Genomic DNA, 17,359 nt, shown 5'->3' with positions numbered 1-17,359 from the left:
TAATGTCAGCCTTCAGGAGTTCTTCCACCAGAGGGTGTGTGCGACCAACTGACAATCGTGCCGTCGGTCTCCTCGCTGCGCTGTGACGACGGTGTGGTATTTCTCTCCAGTGGGCACAATCTGCCTCGAGTGTGAATTTGAAACCTCTGTTATTGCACTGACAGGCTTCCTAAAATATAAAACCCTGTTATAAAAAAAGAAGAGCATGAATGGCCATAATTCCAGAATGTTTGTACTTGCATGACGGCGATGAAATAAAAACGTGCATGCGGCATTTGTGCTGAGGCAACAACATGCGCGCATTATTGTGATTTAGATTCCGTTTTTGCTCGTTTGGCAGTGTTAACCTCAGAGGGCTAAAGACGGGCCACAGCTGCTAGAATATGAGCCAGTGAACCTAGATTTTGACAGATGTTTCTGGCAGCTGTCCAGAGGAGTGCAGCGATGCTGCCTGGAACCAGCCACAGGGGCAACAACTGCCTATCCCTCCTCCCCAGTTATTTTTTACCACGGCAGTTGTGCCCTCCTTCTGGCAAGTCTGTTTCCCGCCCATTTCCGCCATCTTGATTTCTGAGGTCTTGAAGCGTCGCGTTAGCCGATCCCTCACCCAACTGCTATCGTTATGCACAAGCACAGCCGGTTTATGCAATGTCCGAAATATTACACCTTCTTTTTAATATATCTTAGTCCAGTAGTTGCTGAAAATGTGCTCGAAAGTATAGAGCACATTCTTGATAGCGTGCACGTGGGACACCCTTTTCTGTTTGGGACTGTTCTTGACACAGCTTTAGGTGTCTCACCAGGAGGAGACATGGACAAATAGCCATAGAACCAAACACTCACATTACTGCCAGCCATAGTGTCACTTAACCCCTTCGATGCTGCGCAGATTCCGCCGCTGTGCTGACGGAATCTTGCGCGGGCGTGGTCATGACGGAATGGTTCCGTCATGAGCACAGCTCAACCGTGGGTCATGACGGAACCATTCCGTCATGAGCACCGAAGGGGTTAAACACTTTATGACTTTAAAAAGGAGAACTAAAAATAAATCGCTGTATAGCTGGGCATCTACAGTGCAGATTAAATGTGAATGACGATTTAACAGACCAATTGATGAAGCCCTGTGAGCACAATCCTATCCAAGTTTGTATGTTGTGTATGAATTGTATGGAAGAACAATAGTTTAGTGAGAGACTCGACTCCAAAGGGCAGACCTATCATTATGATCATTATTAGAACTTATCATAATAAATCAACAATAGTAATGATAACAAAATTCAGGACAACCTACAAGCTTGTTAATCACTAGTAAATCTACCATATCACTAACTGTTTTTTTACATTCAACATTTGTAATGCACACCCATGTTTATTTTTTCTTATCTTTCTGTGGCACTAATAAACAAGCATTGGCATAGCAAATAGGTCTCGCTTTTGGGACCTCATAAGTATTTAGTTATGCAGCACAATATCCTTGGTGCAACAACATCAACCGTTGCATGGCTAAACACTTATAAGGTCCCAAAGGCGAGACCTATTGGCTATGCCAATGCTTGTTACCTTTTATTATCTCATATTAATTCATTTAACATTTTATAACCAACTTTTTATTGATTGATAGGGAGGAACAGTCAGGCAAATTACACAGCTGTACGCCTACAACCACTGAGGCCGGCAGCAAGAACCATAGCTGTATAGTACAAATGCAAGAGGACAAAGCAGATGTTCAGTTTCCCTTTTAAAAGGACGTTTTGTAATGTACCTGGGCCAACAAGCGTGGACTGTAAAGTGGCAGAGGACGTGACAGCCTCTCTTCTTTCGACAGTCCTGGACCCTGCTCAGGGGCCAATAAATGGGGGCCCGCATTCAGTTTCAAAGCCACTACGATAGAGGGTTCCCAAGAGAGGCCAATGGTACCCACACGGCCGAAAAATCAATGCACATAATCAACCTAACAATTAACTAGATTACGGCTCTCCAACCTTTTCTGTAATGAGTGCTACTTCTGATCAGTAGAAGTCGTCGTGAGCTACTGAAAGCCATGTAACTCGTGCATTACAAGCCACACCCTCGCCCAGCTTCAATTGGACTTTAAAACGTAATGTCCATGGAGCACGATACTATGTTTTGAACAAAATACTGTGACTAGGGGAACTATTATAGGGCTGCCATGTGCCTCATTGAGCGCATGGTCTGTAAGGATGAATGAACGTGTGTGAATAAATGAGATATACGAGTATGGGTGACCGAGAGCATCGGTCATATATACTTGTGGCACAGGACAGACCTTTCACCATATGTGGCACCATTACATGTAGAACACAAACATACCACCATTTTTTTAAATAGGAGAAATGTAAAGTGCAGAAAAAAGATCTGCAGAAATGATTATAAGTAACATTTTTCTGCACTTGATGGAAAAAATGTCTGCGCATTACAATTTACCCATTTAAAAAATATATATATATTGTATTTTTCAGTTATAAATATGGCAGCATGTCTACCAGCCACTGGGAGGAAGATGGCTGCTGTGTGACACTTTGAAATGGGAGAAAATTCAATGGAAGAGTTTACTTTATGTTTATATACAATACATAAAATTCATAATTTCATTTAAATTCTCTCCCATGCCAAAGTGTCTTTACAAACAGCAAGCATATTACTCCCAATGGCCTGTAGACATGGTGCCATATTTGTAACAGGAAAATACAGTAATTTGCTTGAACGTGGGGAATTTAAAGTGAAGAAACAAGCTTCATAAAACATTAGAACTAAATTGGCTTAATTTAAAGTAGAGGAAAACATCAAGACAACGTGTCATAGAAACAGTTTTCTTCACTTAAAACTTCCCATTTAAAAAGAAAATGCCTGTATTTTTCAGTTAACAATATGCCTTTGTGCCTTCCAGCCACTGGGAGCAAGATGGCTGCTGTTTATAAATGTCACACTCTGAAAAGGGAGAAATTTCAAATGAAGCGTTAAGTGAATTCTTTATTTTAATTTTCTCTCATTTACAAGCATTCAGAAACATCATTTAGTTCTCATGTTCCAATATTGAATTGAGAAGGACTTACTCAAGAGTTAAATACCTCAGTGCTTCAGTTCTGAAGCTCTGTGACCCACATGGGCCACAAATCCAACTGAACAATGCTCATTATTAGGCTCGGCTATCTGCAGCCTGATAATGTAAATAAACATAGCCTTTGCTTAACCCCTTCGGTGCTCATGACGGAATGGTTCCGTCATGACCCACGGTTGAGCTGTGCTCATGACGGAACCATTCCGTCATGACCACGCCCGCGCAAGATTCCGTCAGCACAGCGGCGGAATCTGCGCAGCATCGAAGGGGTTAACCCCTTCGGTGCCCACCCCTTTCCCCGCCCTGTGCCGGCCGTTACATTAGCGGGCGGGGTTTGTGACGAGGTGGACTCGTCATGGGCACAGCGCCACCGCGGCCCATGACGAGTCCAGCTCGTCACGGGCACCGAAGAGGTTAACTTTAAAAGAAAAATACAACACTTATTTACTGCAGTTCTTAGTTAAAATGAATTCAAGGCTGGGAGCTACTCTCCAACCATTCGTGATCGACTGGTTGGAGATACTTCAACTAGATGATCACAAAAGTGTCACTACCACCAAAAAATTAATTACAAACATTGCGTTAGTAAATAACCCATAACATTGAACTTCACACTAAGTATCCAAAGGGTCACTAGTGAACTATTTACCCTGTAGACCCCAAGAATAAAACAAACGTTCACAGAATTTAGAAAAGAATCCCGACAAATGACACGGCATGGGAATATTTCATGTTCTCCACAATACCTGCAAATGCCATGCAGACGTTTTCATCCAGGGCACATATCTTCCGCACAGTCCTTTCATCCTGCAGTTTGGCAACAGACTTTTTCTCAACTCCGAGGACAACAATATCTTTTCCCCGAACTCCAACCTTAAGATCGAAAAGAAAACATATTAGAACCACGAATAAGCAGATGGACTGTCCAGTCGAAATCAGAGACGTTTCCAGTTGAAGTAAAATGGGGAAGGACCAAAGGCAGGAAACTTGAAAAACAAACCAACCTAAACACTATGTTAAAGCACTTTTTAGGTCTCGCCTAGCTATTGCGTTTACACAATCGCTATGCGAGACTCTAGTAAGAGAGGCATTTCAAAGTGCTCCCAAAAGTGGATTGCATGGCGAGCACGCGCACAATCACGTGCATCGTGCCGCCATACAATCCGTTTGGGGAAGCGCTTCAGCCCACTGGCGCGTGCACGTGTAGCCACAGCCTCAGCATCATACTTCAACGGGTCCGCTCCCCCGCCTGGAATGCGCTCCCCCGCCCCAACATGCCGATACAGCCAAAGCGGTCATTCCTCAATCTGTGTGCACTCCTTTGCTCGTCCATAGGAATCTCGCCAAACATACGTTTGTGGCGTTCTATATCAGAACATGCCGGTTCAGTGCGTCAATGCACCAGGACGTCGCGAGCAACTGTAACCACTCCAGTCAGGTTTGCACCAGTGTGCAACTAACCCGGCGCTGGTGAAGGGAGCTGGTCAGCGCTCCTTCACTTCACGCAGCAGAGAGGAATGACGGCCACACGTCATCATCACAAAGTGTTGCGAGTTCTGCCGGTGCTCAGATGACCTTAGGGGGGTGAGTTCAGGGTCACATCTGAGCAGCTTAACCTGGGAGTCAATGAATGAGAAGCAAATATCCCCGTGCAGGAGAGGAGAAAGGTGTAGTTTTGTTGCTTGCAGCCTTTCTCACTTCAGCCTTCCTGTGTTTAGAATTCTCGCTGGTGTTTCCTGTTTTAAGATCCGGCCAAGACGTAAACACGTGTGTTCGAGTAGACCAGGGGGTCATAAATCAGGACCGGTTGTCATATTTTGGATGCAGAAGGTGGAGGCCCCAGCACGTCTTCTGTCAGTTAGATTCAACAATTCATTTTTGAGTATCGCCATAGACGTTTTAAGGAGTGGGCACGATGGTCAATTGCGCCCCTCTCCTTCCAGGGGGTTCCCTGAGAGAGGGAATTTTCCACCGGTGTCTATTTCTCTACTTTCCTTTCTCCCTGTCTTCCTCTAATCCTGCGCTCAATAACACGTATCGTGTTAAGGATTTTTTGGGCCTCAGCAAAGTGACATTTCATTTGTTTATGAACGACCCCGTTTTGGAAGTATATCGTATAATTCAATTTTGTTGTGTTCCAAACTGGGGGCCTCAAAATATGTATTGCCCAGACCCTCAAAATCCTTAAGTTGGCACCGAGCCTGGTAATACCCACAAGTAGTAACTTAAAAAAGAACCAGTTATAGGTTTCTTGCACCAGTTCCACTATTATTATTGTTGTTTATTTTTTTTAACATTCTCATGCTTTAGCTCGCATTAAAATAACCCTTGCAAACAAGGGCCCTAACTATTTTCCTCTTTAAAGTTCCTAACATGACATCTGTGAAGCAAGAAGCACCCCCTCTCTGAAGTGTGATTGTGATATGATGAGAACATGGGATTTGTCCATTGCACGGTAAGTAGTATGTGTTGTCCATTTATTAGTACACTCGTTCCAAATAACATTCTAATGGCCACATGGGTTTTGACTAGCGTAGGGTACAGAACTAACAGATGTGATATGGCCTTATACCATATCAGTCTCCTCTCTATAATTCCGAAACAGTAGCAAATGTCTTTTAGCGGGACATGTTCTGTATGCACCAGGTCCCCCGCCAGAATCTTACAAGGCTTTTTAACGCAAGATGCGTTCTCAGTTAAACAAGTGATGCAAGAGGCTGGCTATTTACATTTCAGTTTGAGAGTAACATTTAGTGACATTTTCATAGAATTACGAAATTTTAAAAAATATGGTTAATCAAAACAATAGTTTGCGGAATTGCGCGAAGTGAATTTTTGCAGAGGAATGGATGAATTTCGCCTTTTTAATTAGCACTACGCCTACTGCTCCTTCCACCGCCGCCCCCTTGCCCTGGTTTCCATGTACTCATCCTGTCAGCTGCGCCTGGGCCATGAGAGGCTCACACATGTCCGAGTGTTTGAAAGAGTCCATGCCGCCACATCTCTGCTTCACGTAGGCGAGCCCATGACAGATTTACTGCCTGTACACATGCCAAGAGGGAGGGGCAGACGCAGGCTTCGCCTCTGCACACCAGCAGCTCTTTTGAACTCTACTTAAACTTTCTCCGTGGTATAGTATGACTAGTAGACGTCTGCCTGTGTTTTTGGGGAGGGCGCTGTAACGTACCATGGAGAATGTACACACAACGAAGCTCTTTAGTGACAGCACGTCTTCCGTCACGTACTAGCTGTTTATCTATCCACCCCCTCACCGGGTACCTTTTTTAAAGATTTTTTTTTTTTGCTCATAAAATTATCTGTCTCTCAAACCGAACCATTGCAGGTTCCCGCGGTGGCGTTAAACTAGTTTTGGTATAATTTGTTTCGAAATTATCTTTACAATGCACAATGCTGTGTGTGCACTCGTTGCTGTGTGGTGATTTAAGCACAGCTGACCGCGCATTCGGTGACGCACTCTTTGCTTGTGGATGCGAAGGAGCTGGCCTATTGAGTGATGGGCACATATACTGCGGAGAGGGTGGGTGGCTTGGTCTTTGGTGGTCTTGTCGGACAGCCTCGCCGCTTTCGAGAACAGAGAGCGTGAAGGGAGCCCTTAATACACAGCTAGGCGGGAGGGGGGGGTGAAGTGAAGCTTCTGACATCTGCATGACAAAGCTGGCGGCCTTGCAGTGTGGTGTGAGGTCTGTAGCACACACTGACCTTTGCACTGGGTGAAATGGAGCAAACAGGGGCACCCTGTAATCCAATGGAACTAGGGTATGAAGGCCGTAAATGCATCATATGTCCAGAGGCAATAATTCAGAAGAATGCTGCGCCTTAACCATTTTTTCATTGAATGGACTTCACTTTGATTTGTTTACCCCTAGGGTTCCCTTTATCAAATTATTGTCCCGTCGGTTAAGACTATTTAGTTTTATGCGAACTGTAAATCTTTTTGCACAGTTTTGTCACTTACTTTCACCTTCTCTGCGTCGCCGCACTTGGCACCTTACCACTTTTTAGGTCTCGCCTAGCTATTGCGTTTACGCAATCGCTATGCGAGACTCTAGTAAGGGGCATTTCAAAGTGCTCCCAAAAGTGGATTGCATGGCGAGCACGCGCACAATCACGTGCATCGTGCCGCCATGCAATCCGCTTGGGGAAGCGCTTCAGCCCACTGGCGCGTGCACGTGTAGCCACAGCCTCGGCATCATACTTCAAAGGGTCTGCCCCCCCGCCTGGAATGCGCTCCCCCGCCACAGCATGCCGAGAGATTGTTTCCTCATGGCGCATCTCACAACTGTCCCTCCCCCAGTCTCACGGACGCATTGCCATCCATCATTTTCACTTTCATGCCCGTGTTCTCTTTGCCTTTCAGCACACAGCCCGCCCTCCCCCCTCCGTGTTTTCTTGCAGCTTTGCCCAGACCTGAGTCTCAAACAACCAAAATAATAAGTTTGCCCTACACGCTTTCTGCGCTTACAAAGTTAACATATGCCGCGCTCATTCCCTTTTCATCCTTCTAAGGTCGATAACATTAGCTCCATTAATTCTGCGTCTAAGGATTTAAATAACCATATGTTTTCTTGCAACTTTAGGCACTTCACACACACAGCCCCACTGCTCACACACACAGGCATCAAGGCAGCAACAGAATGCTCTGAGCCCCACCAGTGGTTGCCACACACACATGCCTCTCGCATCTCGTGTTTTCTTTCAGCTTTGGCCCGTGTTCTCTTTGCCTTTCATCACCCAGCTTCCCCGTAACCACAATTTAACTAACATCCTGCCACACTCATTCCATTTTCATCCTCGCTTTCACTTTCATGCTCGTGTTCTCTTTGCCTTTCAGCACACAGCTTCTCCGTAGCCACCATTTAACGACCATCCTGCCACACTCATTCCATTTTCATCCTCGCTTTCACTTTCATGCCCGTGCTCTTTGCCTTTCAGCACACAGCCCGCCCTCCCCCCTCCGTGTTTTCTTGCAGCTTTGCCCAGATCTGAGTCTCAAACAACCAAAATAATAAGTTTGCCCTGCACCCTTTCTGCGCTTACAAAGTTAACATATGCCGCGCTCATTCCCTTTTCATCCTTCTAAGGTCGATAACATTAGCTCCCTTAATTCTGCGTCTAAGGATTTAAATAACCATATGTTTTCTTGCAACTTTAGGCACTTCACACACACAGCCCCACTGCTCACACACAGACATCAAGGCAGCAACAGAATGCTCTGAGCCCCACCAGTGTTTGCCACACACACATGCCTCTCGCATCTCGTGTTTTCTTCCAGCTTTGGCCCCTGTTCTCTTTGCCTTTCAGCACTCAGCTTCCCCGTAACCACCATTTAACGACCATCCTGCCACACTCATTCCATTTTCATCCTCGCTTTCACTTTCATGCCCGAGTTCTCTTTGCCTTTCAGCACACAGCTTCTCCGTAGCCACCATTTAACGACCATCCTGCCGTAAACACCATTTAACTACCATCCTTTTAGTTAAAATAAAAGAATTGCCTCTAAGGGTTTAAGGAACCATAGAGATACAAGACAAGGCAACATACACTCCGAATGCCACTCAGAGCCACATAATTACATGCCACATAATTACAACGCACTCAATACAACAGACACTCCTAAAAACAATCAGTGCCACATAGTTACACACCACATAATTACACAGCGCTCAATGCCACATGCACTCCAAATAACTCAGTGCCAATTAATTACAATGCAAACAATGCAAGATACTCAAAATAACACTCAATGCTACATAATTACACGCCACTAAAATCAACATACACTCCACACAAAACCACTCAGTGCCACATATTTATATTCTACATAATTTTACTCTATCGCCCTCACTCTCTATCTTATCTATCTATCTTATCTATCTATCTTATCTATCTATCTTATCTATCTATCTTATCTATCTATCTTATCTATCTATCTTATCTATCTATCTTATCTATCTATCTTATCTATCTATCTATTCAATCTATCTATTCTATCTAATCTATCTATTCTATCTAATCTATCTATTCTATCTAATCTATCTATTCTATCTAATCTATCTATTCTATCTATTCTATCTATCTGACTATTGCACTCTATCTATCTACCGCACCACCACAGCATCACTTAGCACCACCACAGCATCACTCAAGGGCACCACTACATCACTATGCGCTACCACAGCATCAATTAACGCCACAGCATCACTCGACACCACCATAGTATCAATCTGTACAACCATTCAACAACAACTGGCTCCAATATGTTCTCTCAATATTTAGGCTTTATTACAAATGGCACAAAAAAATGATAATATTTAACTTCTGTTCTTGGATTTTAGGCGCAATTAAATACACTAAACATAATCTTCACTTAATTAACAAAAGTTTAAACGATTGCCATTATAATTTACATTAACTTATTTAAGTATTAATTATTTGCAAAAATTAAAAGCCATTGTTATTTGTAATATCAATACATCTAAGTCACGTAAATACAATACATATTGCATTTCAAATGCTATAGGTGTCACATTTGCAACAGTTAAAACTATTGACATTGTACATGAGAAAGCTAGTAATTTCAAAATTTTCAATACCAACACATAAATAAAAAATTAGTCAATTTACAATACAAAAAGCTCAAACTTTCCTAATGCGAGACCTATTGCATTGCAAATATGCTTGTGCTGTTTTTTTAGGTCTCGCCTGGCGAAAGCAGCGCATGCGCTGCTTCTCGCCATGGAGAGGACCTTTTGCAATCAATTCAGCCAAAGCTGAATGCACGCGCGTCCGGATGTACAAAGATGGCTGCTCTCGTCATCCGCAAAGCTAAACATGCACGTGTAGGGACAACAAAAATTCACGCGCATGTGGACAGCCCAACGCCATCTTTACTTGCATTAGTGTAGGGATGTGCACACGCGCGTGCATTTTTTTTGTCCGTGTGCTTTTGCCAGGTGTTGCCTAACCACGTTCCCCCTGCCTTGTGCTCGCTCTGTTGTCTCTTCCAAATGCTCGGGATGAAAAGAGGCCCCTCCCCTGGTGACATGACTCTGCACTGGGACTGGACTCCCCATATGCCATCTCTCACGCAAGTGCGTTTTTTGTCCGTGTGCTTTCGCCAGGTGTTGCCTAACCACGTTCTGCCCGCCTTGTGTTCGCTCTGCCGTCTCTTCCAAATGCTCGGGATGAAAAGAGGCCCCTCTCTTGGTGACATGACTCTGCGCTGGGACTGGACCCCTCATATGCCATCCCTAAGGACCCTGCTATTCAAACCTCTCACGCTGCTTTATCCCGCGTGCCCTCTGTTATGGCTGATGGCGCGCAAAATACTCGATTTCGGCCGCACCGTCTTCTAGCTTTAGATGCTGCTGTGAACAATCTGGCCGGGCTTGGGTTCACACACAACATCCAAACTGGAGCCGCTGTGATGGGAGGCATTTAAAAAGTGCACATCGACAGCAAGTCACTTGCACTCATAACATTGTGTCGTGTGATTTTATTATTGCCTGAAAAGTGCTGGACGCACAAGGAATTCAGCAGCAGGGGCTTTTTCAAACACGTGCGTGCGTTTTACTTAATTCCGTACCTATGTAAATGTAAGTTTCTCAGCTGCTGTTGTACCTGCATCACTTGTGGGTGAGACATAAGCATGCAGTGTGCTATAGCTGCTGTGTGTTTCTGTGAAGGATGCTTTCATTTCTACTGTCTTGTCCATGACGCAGCACTGCTAAGGCTTATGCGGCGCTATTAGAAGTACAGCAGTGTTGGTCAGTCGGGCTGGTAACGGCTTCCTATACTCCCCACCACATTGCTTTCTGAGGAGGAAGAGGGATGACGAAGACTTACCCCCCCCCCCCCACCGGGATCATCTTCTCTCACACAGACCATGACGCGCGATCTCATCACACACATCCTTACTGCAGACAGAAAGGCGCTGCCCTGTAAAGAGCCCAATCCGTTACTTGATTCAGAGGGAGCGAGCGCCAGAGAGCTACAGACAATAAAAAATGCTTCTTCGACAAGTACTGCTCATTCACGCATCAAACAGGCCCTGGCAAAGGCCACAGATGGTTAATAATGCATGAATATTAATTATTGTGCAAGACAACATTAGAGGATGATGGTTGTGGTCCGTCGGCTAGACTGCCGACTTTGGTGCTGGAAACCAGTGTTCGAGCCTCGGGGTCGCGTCCACATCCTGTGATTCTTGGCAAATCACTTCTCTCCCCATGCCTGAATGTGTAATGTAAATGCGGTGCTCATGTAAAGCGCTCCAGTACCTTCGGGTCGAGTTCGCGCTATATAAATATGCACACAAAAAACAAAAAAGGAATACTTGAAACAGTAAACACGTTCAAAGGGATTACCCTTCCCACAACAGAGAAATACTACTAATTATACTCTATTTTACTCCCTTGAACTCTCGTGAATCCTCCGAGCTGCCTCGCAGGACAGATACACTGTCACGACGAGAGCAGCCATTTCAAAATTCACTAATTTCCCAATAAACCAGTCTGAGGGCGCCTCCAGGGCCAAGGTTCCAGAGAGCCAAAACGTGTCTTGTCCATCAGGCATCGGAGTGCGCACCCACAGACTGGTTTATTGGGAAATGTGGTAATTATAATATTAGTGTATTACACATGGCGCTGAATACAATCGGTTTCAAATCATTATTTAGTACAGATATTACCATGATTTAGATTTTAAGTCACTAGTTGACCTGCCTCCAATTTGAACGCTTGAACTGCAGGTCATGCAGACGTCAGGAATGATATATTTCGGGTCAGTCCGCGGACCCCAGGAACGACTGATCAATGTACAGCATGAATTAATGAACACGTCTGGCACAGCACTCAATGCGCTGTAAAAGTGGAGAAGCATAGAGCTCCCAGTCCTGCCCCTGTTAATAGTATGGCATTCCCGTTGATAAGAGTCACTTTTGCCCCCGTTAAAAAATGTAGCAGCTCTTCCGAGTATTCCCAGTACAGCCCCATTAAAAGTGCAGCAGTCCTACGGAAAACTCCCAGTACAGCCCCAATCAAACTGTAGCAATACTTATACCCTTGAGCTGCCAAGCTGAGCCCCCTCCCCCCACCCCTTCAGTATGGAAAACAATTGTGCAGCATGGCTGGCAGCTAGGCAGAGCCCGTAGTGTGTTCCATTCAATGGCAGGGCAACCACCAGATGGCACTAAGCTAACACGGCTGTCCGCCTGAGGGGAGTTAAGGTGAGCACTGCAGCCCTGGTGGCTATCACTGTTGACTGCCATATGGTATCTGCCAGCATTTATTGCCCTTGGGACCCGGGCGGGAAAGAATCAGGAAGGCCGGTAGGTGGGGGAGGTCAAGAGGTTTCCGGCTGCGGCTTCCTAGACAGTTCTGGGCAGTCACGCACTCTTCATATATCTGCATTTTGGTATCTGCGACGACTGGCAGCCACCGGAAGGACTGGTCGAGTGATGCACAGAACAATGGTTAGAAGACTGCTCTGGATGTGTGTGTGCGCGCGCTAGTTTGTGGCGGCGTCTCAGACTAGCTGTCGACACGTGTTGGATGCGGTTATCAAGATTGGCTGCCGCAGGTGGTGGTGGGTGTTCGAGGTGGCTGTAGTTTAATACATGCTGTTGTGTGTGCTGCCACCAGACGAACGTGGGTGGGACACCACGTGCCATCCGCCTTCCACCCTTCCTTGTACACTCGACCATGACTGATATCTCTTCCAGTACAGGTAGAGTCATAAATGTAGTGATGGAGGTTACAGTCAGTTTTGTTTGAGTATGCTGCATGCACTCCGTCGGCTCAGTCACCATCACCCTTTGACTGGTCTTTATTTCGTTGCTGATGTTTCCAGAACCAGATTATGAAGAAAACACCCCCGCTGGTTTTCCAGATTTCAAGCATCCATTCATCGAAACACCCATTTAATTACGAAGAACTTTGTGCAAACCGTTAACTCGTTTCCTCTTCAGCTAGAGCGGGCTCCGCTTTAGTGAAACATTTAAGTATTGAAATAGAAAAGGTGAACGCTTTCATTGGCTCGCTATTGATCCCAATTCATTAATACTAAAGCCGAGCTTCCATTTATAAATTGTGCATGACTCATGTCTAAGTGTTACCATGAATCACTTAATGTTTGGAGAGAATCAAAGCCGCTGAGATTAAGAAAAACATTGTTGTGCATTGTTCCTGTCGTCAGTTGTGTAAAGTTGCAGGCAGAGAGCTGTGCCCTCTGGTTCGCAGGACCGCCCTGTGCGTCTGCTTATGGAAATTAATGGCTCACAGACGTTATTCAGATAAGTCACAGACTACCAGTGCTCCTGTTTCTCACTCATTCATTCATTCAGGAATTCAGCATCGCTCGCAGCCTTTCGATGCGCAGGTGGCTTCGCAAAACCATCATGTTGCGCAAAACTGTCACTGAAGAAGTTTAGCAAAACGTGGGTCGTATGCGTGTGAAAGATGCGTTATTGGGAGTCTCGAGCAAAATTCTATAAGGGATCTTTGTCTACATCCTACATAATGATTGTATTGGGGCTTTATTTTTTTGCAAATTTGTAGGTCGGTTTTTAAAGAACCCATAATTTAGGATGCATGGGCTTTTCTTCGTGTGGGTGTGTGATAGAGAATTAAAGACAAAGAAGTTTAACAGTCTATCAAGTGGAGTACACAACAGAAACAAGCATTGAAAATGGAATAGGTCGCACCTTTGATTAAGTTAAAGCATTTGCTTTGCTAATGGTATTGTATAGCAAAGCAAATGGCTTTAACTTAATGAAAGGCGAGACCTATTGCATTTTTAATGCTTGTTGCTTCTCTGTTACCGTTTGAACAGCTCTGCATTGCACACAAACATTATCGTGAAGTTATATCTGGTTCCAAGGACGCAGTGAGCTGAGTGGGCAAATCAATCTGCTGTTGAGATTCAATTATCAACATGGCCAACTTAGCTTTGAATCTTTGAGGCCTGTAAAATAAGTAAGATGACTCTGGATAGAAGTATTAAAAGTGCACAAACAAGCATTGGCAAAGACAATAGGTCTCGCTTTTGCAGGAGTTAGAGCTATTGCTGTAAATGACAATGTCTTTTACCCATGTGTTAAGGAGTGGATGTATGTGGTGTGTAATTATTTGGGTTGGAATCGTGTGGCATGGAATAATATGTTGTGGAGTGGATTTGTGGAGTGGAATTGTGTGGCATGGTGTGCACAGGAATTATGTGGTATTGAGTGTACTGGAACTATGTGGAGTGGGATTGTGTCTCATTGAGTGCAATTCAGTGGAATAGTATTTTGCATTGTGGAGTGGTATGCAGTGGAGTTTAATTATGTTGTGTGCTGTCGAATTTTTGGGCATGATGTGGAATTGTGATGTGGATTGGATGTTTGTGGTGTGTTGTTGAATTATGTAGTCTGGAATGGAAATATGCATAGTTGAATTGTATGGCGTGGAACTGTGTAGCGTTGAGTGAAATTGTGCGGATAGGAATCATGTGGCATAGTGTGGATTGTATTTGTGTGTATTGTTGCTATGTGCATAGAGTTTAATTATGTGGAGCCGAATCGCGTTGGGTTGAGCGGTGTTGAATTGTGGCGAGGTGAATTGTGTGGACCAGAATTGTGCACTGTTTTATGCACCTACGTTGTCCTGGAGTGGCTGCCATTTTGGCATATTTGAAAACACTTATTTACATATCCAGGATGGCTGATTGGAACTTAACGATAAATAAAATAAAAAAGTTTACACAATGTCATTTAAAGAGTGGCCTGGAAATAATGCTGGGCTCTCACTGAAATAAAAACAAGAGGCCTGGGGATGGAGTAGCGATAATATGCAGTAGTAGCAGAGTGGCACTCATAAGAGGGACTGCTTCAAGAGTTTGACTGCACATATGTATGAACCTGCTATAAATAACGCAGCTGGTTTTAAAATATAGGCAAATCCAATGTGTCTTAGCAATGCCCAAGGTATTGGCCATGTCAAATATGAATGCCTTTGAGCCATGTTATTTAACAGTACATCTGTTGTTTTGCATGGCTCAAAGTTATTAAAAATTGCACTATGATGCGGTCGGCGCAGACCACGTCATAGCGCTTTATTCGTGAGAGGTGGTTTCACCTCTAAAGTAATGAATTGGACGAGGACCGAGAGATAATAAGTAGCTGGAAAGAAAATTAATTGTAATAAAGCTGTTATCACATAATAACCTGGTGTTAATGCCAAACATGTGTTGAGAATATTTATTTTTAGGGAACGAAAACAGTCCTCTTTGCGAGCATGAAAACATTGTACACTGTATCACGCAAGAGGCACCGATATAATCTATGGTGACTTCAGTACAATATGTAAAAAACTATACAGTATTGCTCAGTGCTTGTTTTTTAATTTTTTTTAAAGTGTTTAAAAATTTGTGATAAAGTCCTGCGTTAGCAAGACTGATGACTATTTCACACTGAAAATATTACTGCTATCCCCAAGTAAGATTTACAGCAAAACATCTGTCTTCGGACACGGTTTCACTGGATTTAGAATTAAATATTCATGGGATCCCACCCACTCATATGCAGGCTTTCATCGGCCCTTCCTTCTCTTGCGGTCCCTTGCTACGACACAGTAGCTTTGGAGGACCCATATGCTCCTTTATCTAGCCCTGGTGTTGGGAAGTCATCACCAGTATGGTATGGGAAGGTTTCAAAATAAGCAGGCTGCCTTCTTCCACCCTCCCCGACTTGCCCGGGACTGTGGAATATACAAATGTATCCTCACATGGTCCACTGCCTGAGAACTAATGTTAAATTCCTCTTGTAATCCATTGTTGCCATCTACCTAGCCTTGTAAAAGAGCCACAAAGCAATATTGGGCCTCCATTGTACTCCCCTCATTGCATCTCTGCAGCTTAAATTGTTCAATGATAGGGACCAATATCAACACCAAAATATACTTAATTCTACATAGACACATAAGGAAAAGCATATACCAAACATGCACCAAAACATATACCAACAAATTCGCAACTGAACACACAGATGAGTATATACATGCACTCTGAAAACCTGCATATTTGTTTTAACACCCAAGGACAGAGCCTACAGAATAAAAGTATGTATGGTTGTCACCTTGTAACAGACATTCAATGTGAAAGTGAATGTGGGTGAATTTGTGAATAGGAGGGAGTAGGAGAAAGTAGGAGTGGGTAGAGGAAGTGAGCAAAAAGTAAGATGAGTAATTAGAGGTCGGCAAAAGTAGTTAGGAGTAAGTAGGACTAAGCAGGAGTAAAAGAATTAAGACCAAGCGCGAGTAGGAGTACAAGCACGAATAAGTAGTATGTAGATGTAGAAGAGCCGGAGGAAGTAGCATTAAAAATAAAAGCAAGTAGGAGTATACAGGAGGAAGAATGGGAGTAAACAGCAGTGGGTAGGAGTAAGTATGAGTAAGAATATGCCTAAGAAGAAGTATGTAGATGTAAAAGTAGTGGAAGGAAGGTTCAAGTAGGAGAATGAAGTAAGAGCGCAAGTAGGAGTAGGTAGGACTAAGCTAATAGTAATAAGGGCATTGGCAAATACAGTAGTAAAAGTAATAGCAGTAAGTAGACATATTAGGAGTAAGGAGAGCGAGCAGGAGGAAATTGGCGTAATAAGTTGTAAGAGGAAGCAAGAGTATGTTGGAATAATAAAACATAAGTGTAGGAACAAATATGAGGTGTAAGAGGAAGAATGAAAATAAAGAGGTTACGCAGCACAGTAGGAGAAAGTATGAAACATGAGTAGAAACAAAAATTAACAGGAGTATCTTTAGGAGTAACAGTAGACATAAGTAGGAAAAGTTGGTGCTAGTAGAATTAAGTGTAAGAGTAATGAAATTAAGATTGAAAGAAACAAAGATGAGAAAAGAAAGATTAAGACAGAAATTCCTTTCATATTCATCTAAGACTCCAGTGCCAACAAAGCCTGCCATGCTTTTCATTCTATGCACACATCAGATGAAGAGCAAGGACCTTCCATTAAGCACTATTATAACATGCTTCAGTGGGTAACTTGCGTGCAGCTGAAATAGGTACAATTTACCTGTTTTTTAGCACTCACATACAGCATAAGCGTGTTACTTGGAAAATATTTTTCAGTTCCACTTGAGCAGCACTTCAGAACGGTTTGGATAAAGTTTAGCCGATGCCCAGGAGCCGAACGGTGATTTTTAGGTGTTTCCGGCACCCAGTAGCAGTGCGTTTAGCCCAAGGACTGCATTTGGCATGTTCTGACTTGAACTC

At 43.9% G+C, this 17,359-nt stretch overlaps 1 protein-coding gene across 1 annotated transcript in view; it reads right to left on the bottom strand.

Annotated features, from left to right (window-relative positions):
* PSMA7 (proteasome 20S subunit alpha 7) overlaps positions 1-17,359 on the bottom strand; it is a 91,526-nt gene that overhangs the window by 42,552 nt on the left and 31,615 nt on the right. Inside the window, exon 2 of the mRNA XM_085619778.1 lies at positions 3,826-3,952. Within this exon, the coding sequence (XP_085475904.1) occupies positions 3,826-3,952 (127 nt within the window). The remainder of the gene's footprint in view (positions 1-3,825; positions 3,953-17,359) is intronic.

Source organism: Triturus cristatus, chromosome 7 (genome assembly GCF_964204655.1).
Source record: "Triturus cristatus chromosome 7, aTriCri1.1, whole genome shotgun sequence".
Classification (NCBI taxonomy): Eukaryota; Metazoa; Chordata; class Amphibia; order Caudata; family Salamandridae; genus Triturus; species Triturus cristatus.
Note: the sequence above shows the minus strand (reverse complement) of the source record. Positions and strands in the feature narration are given on the sequence as shown.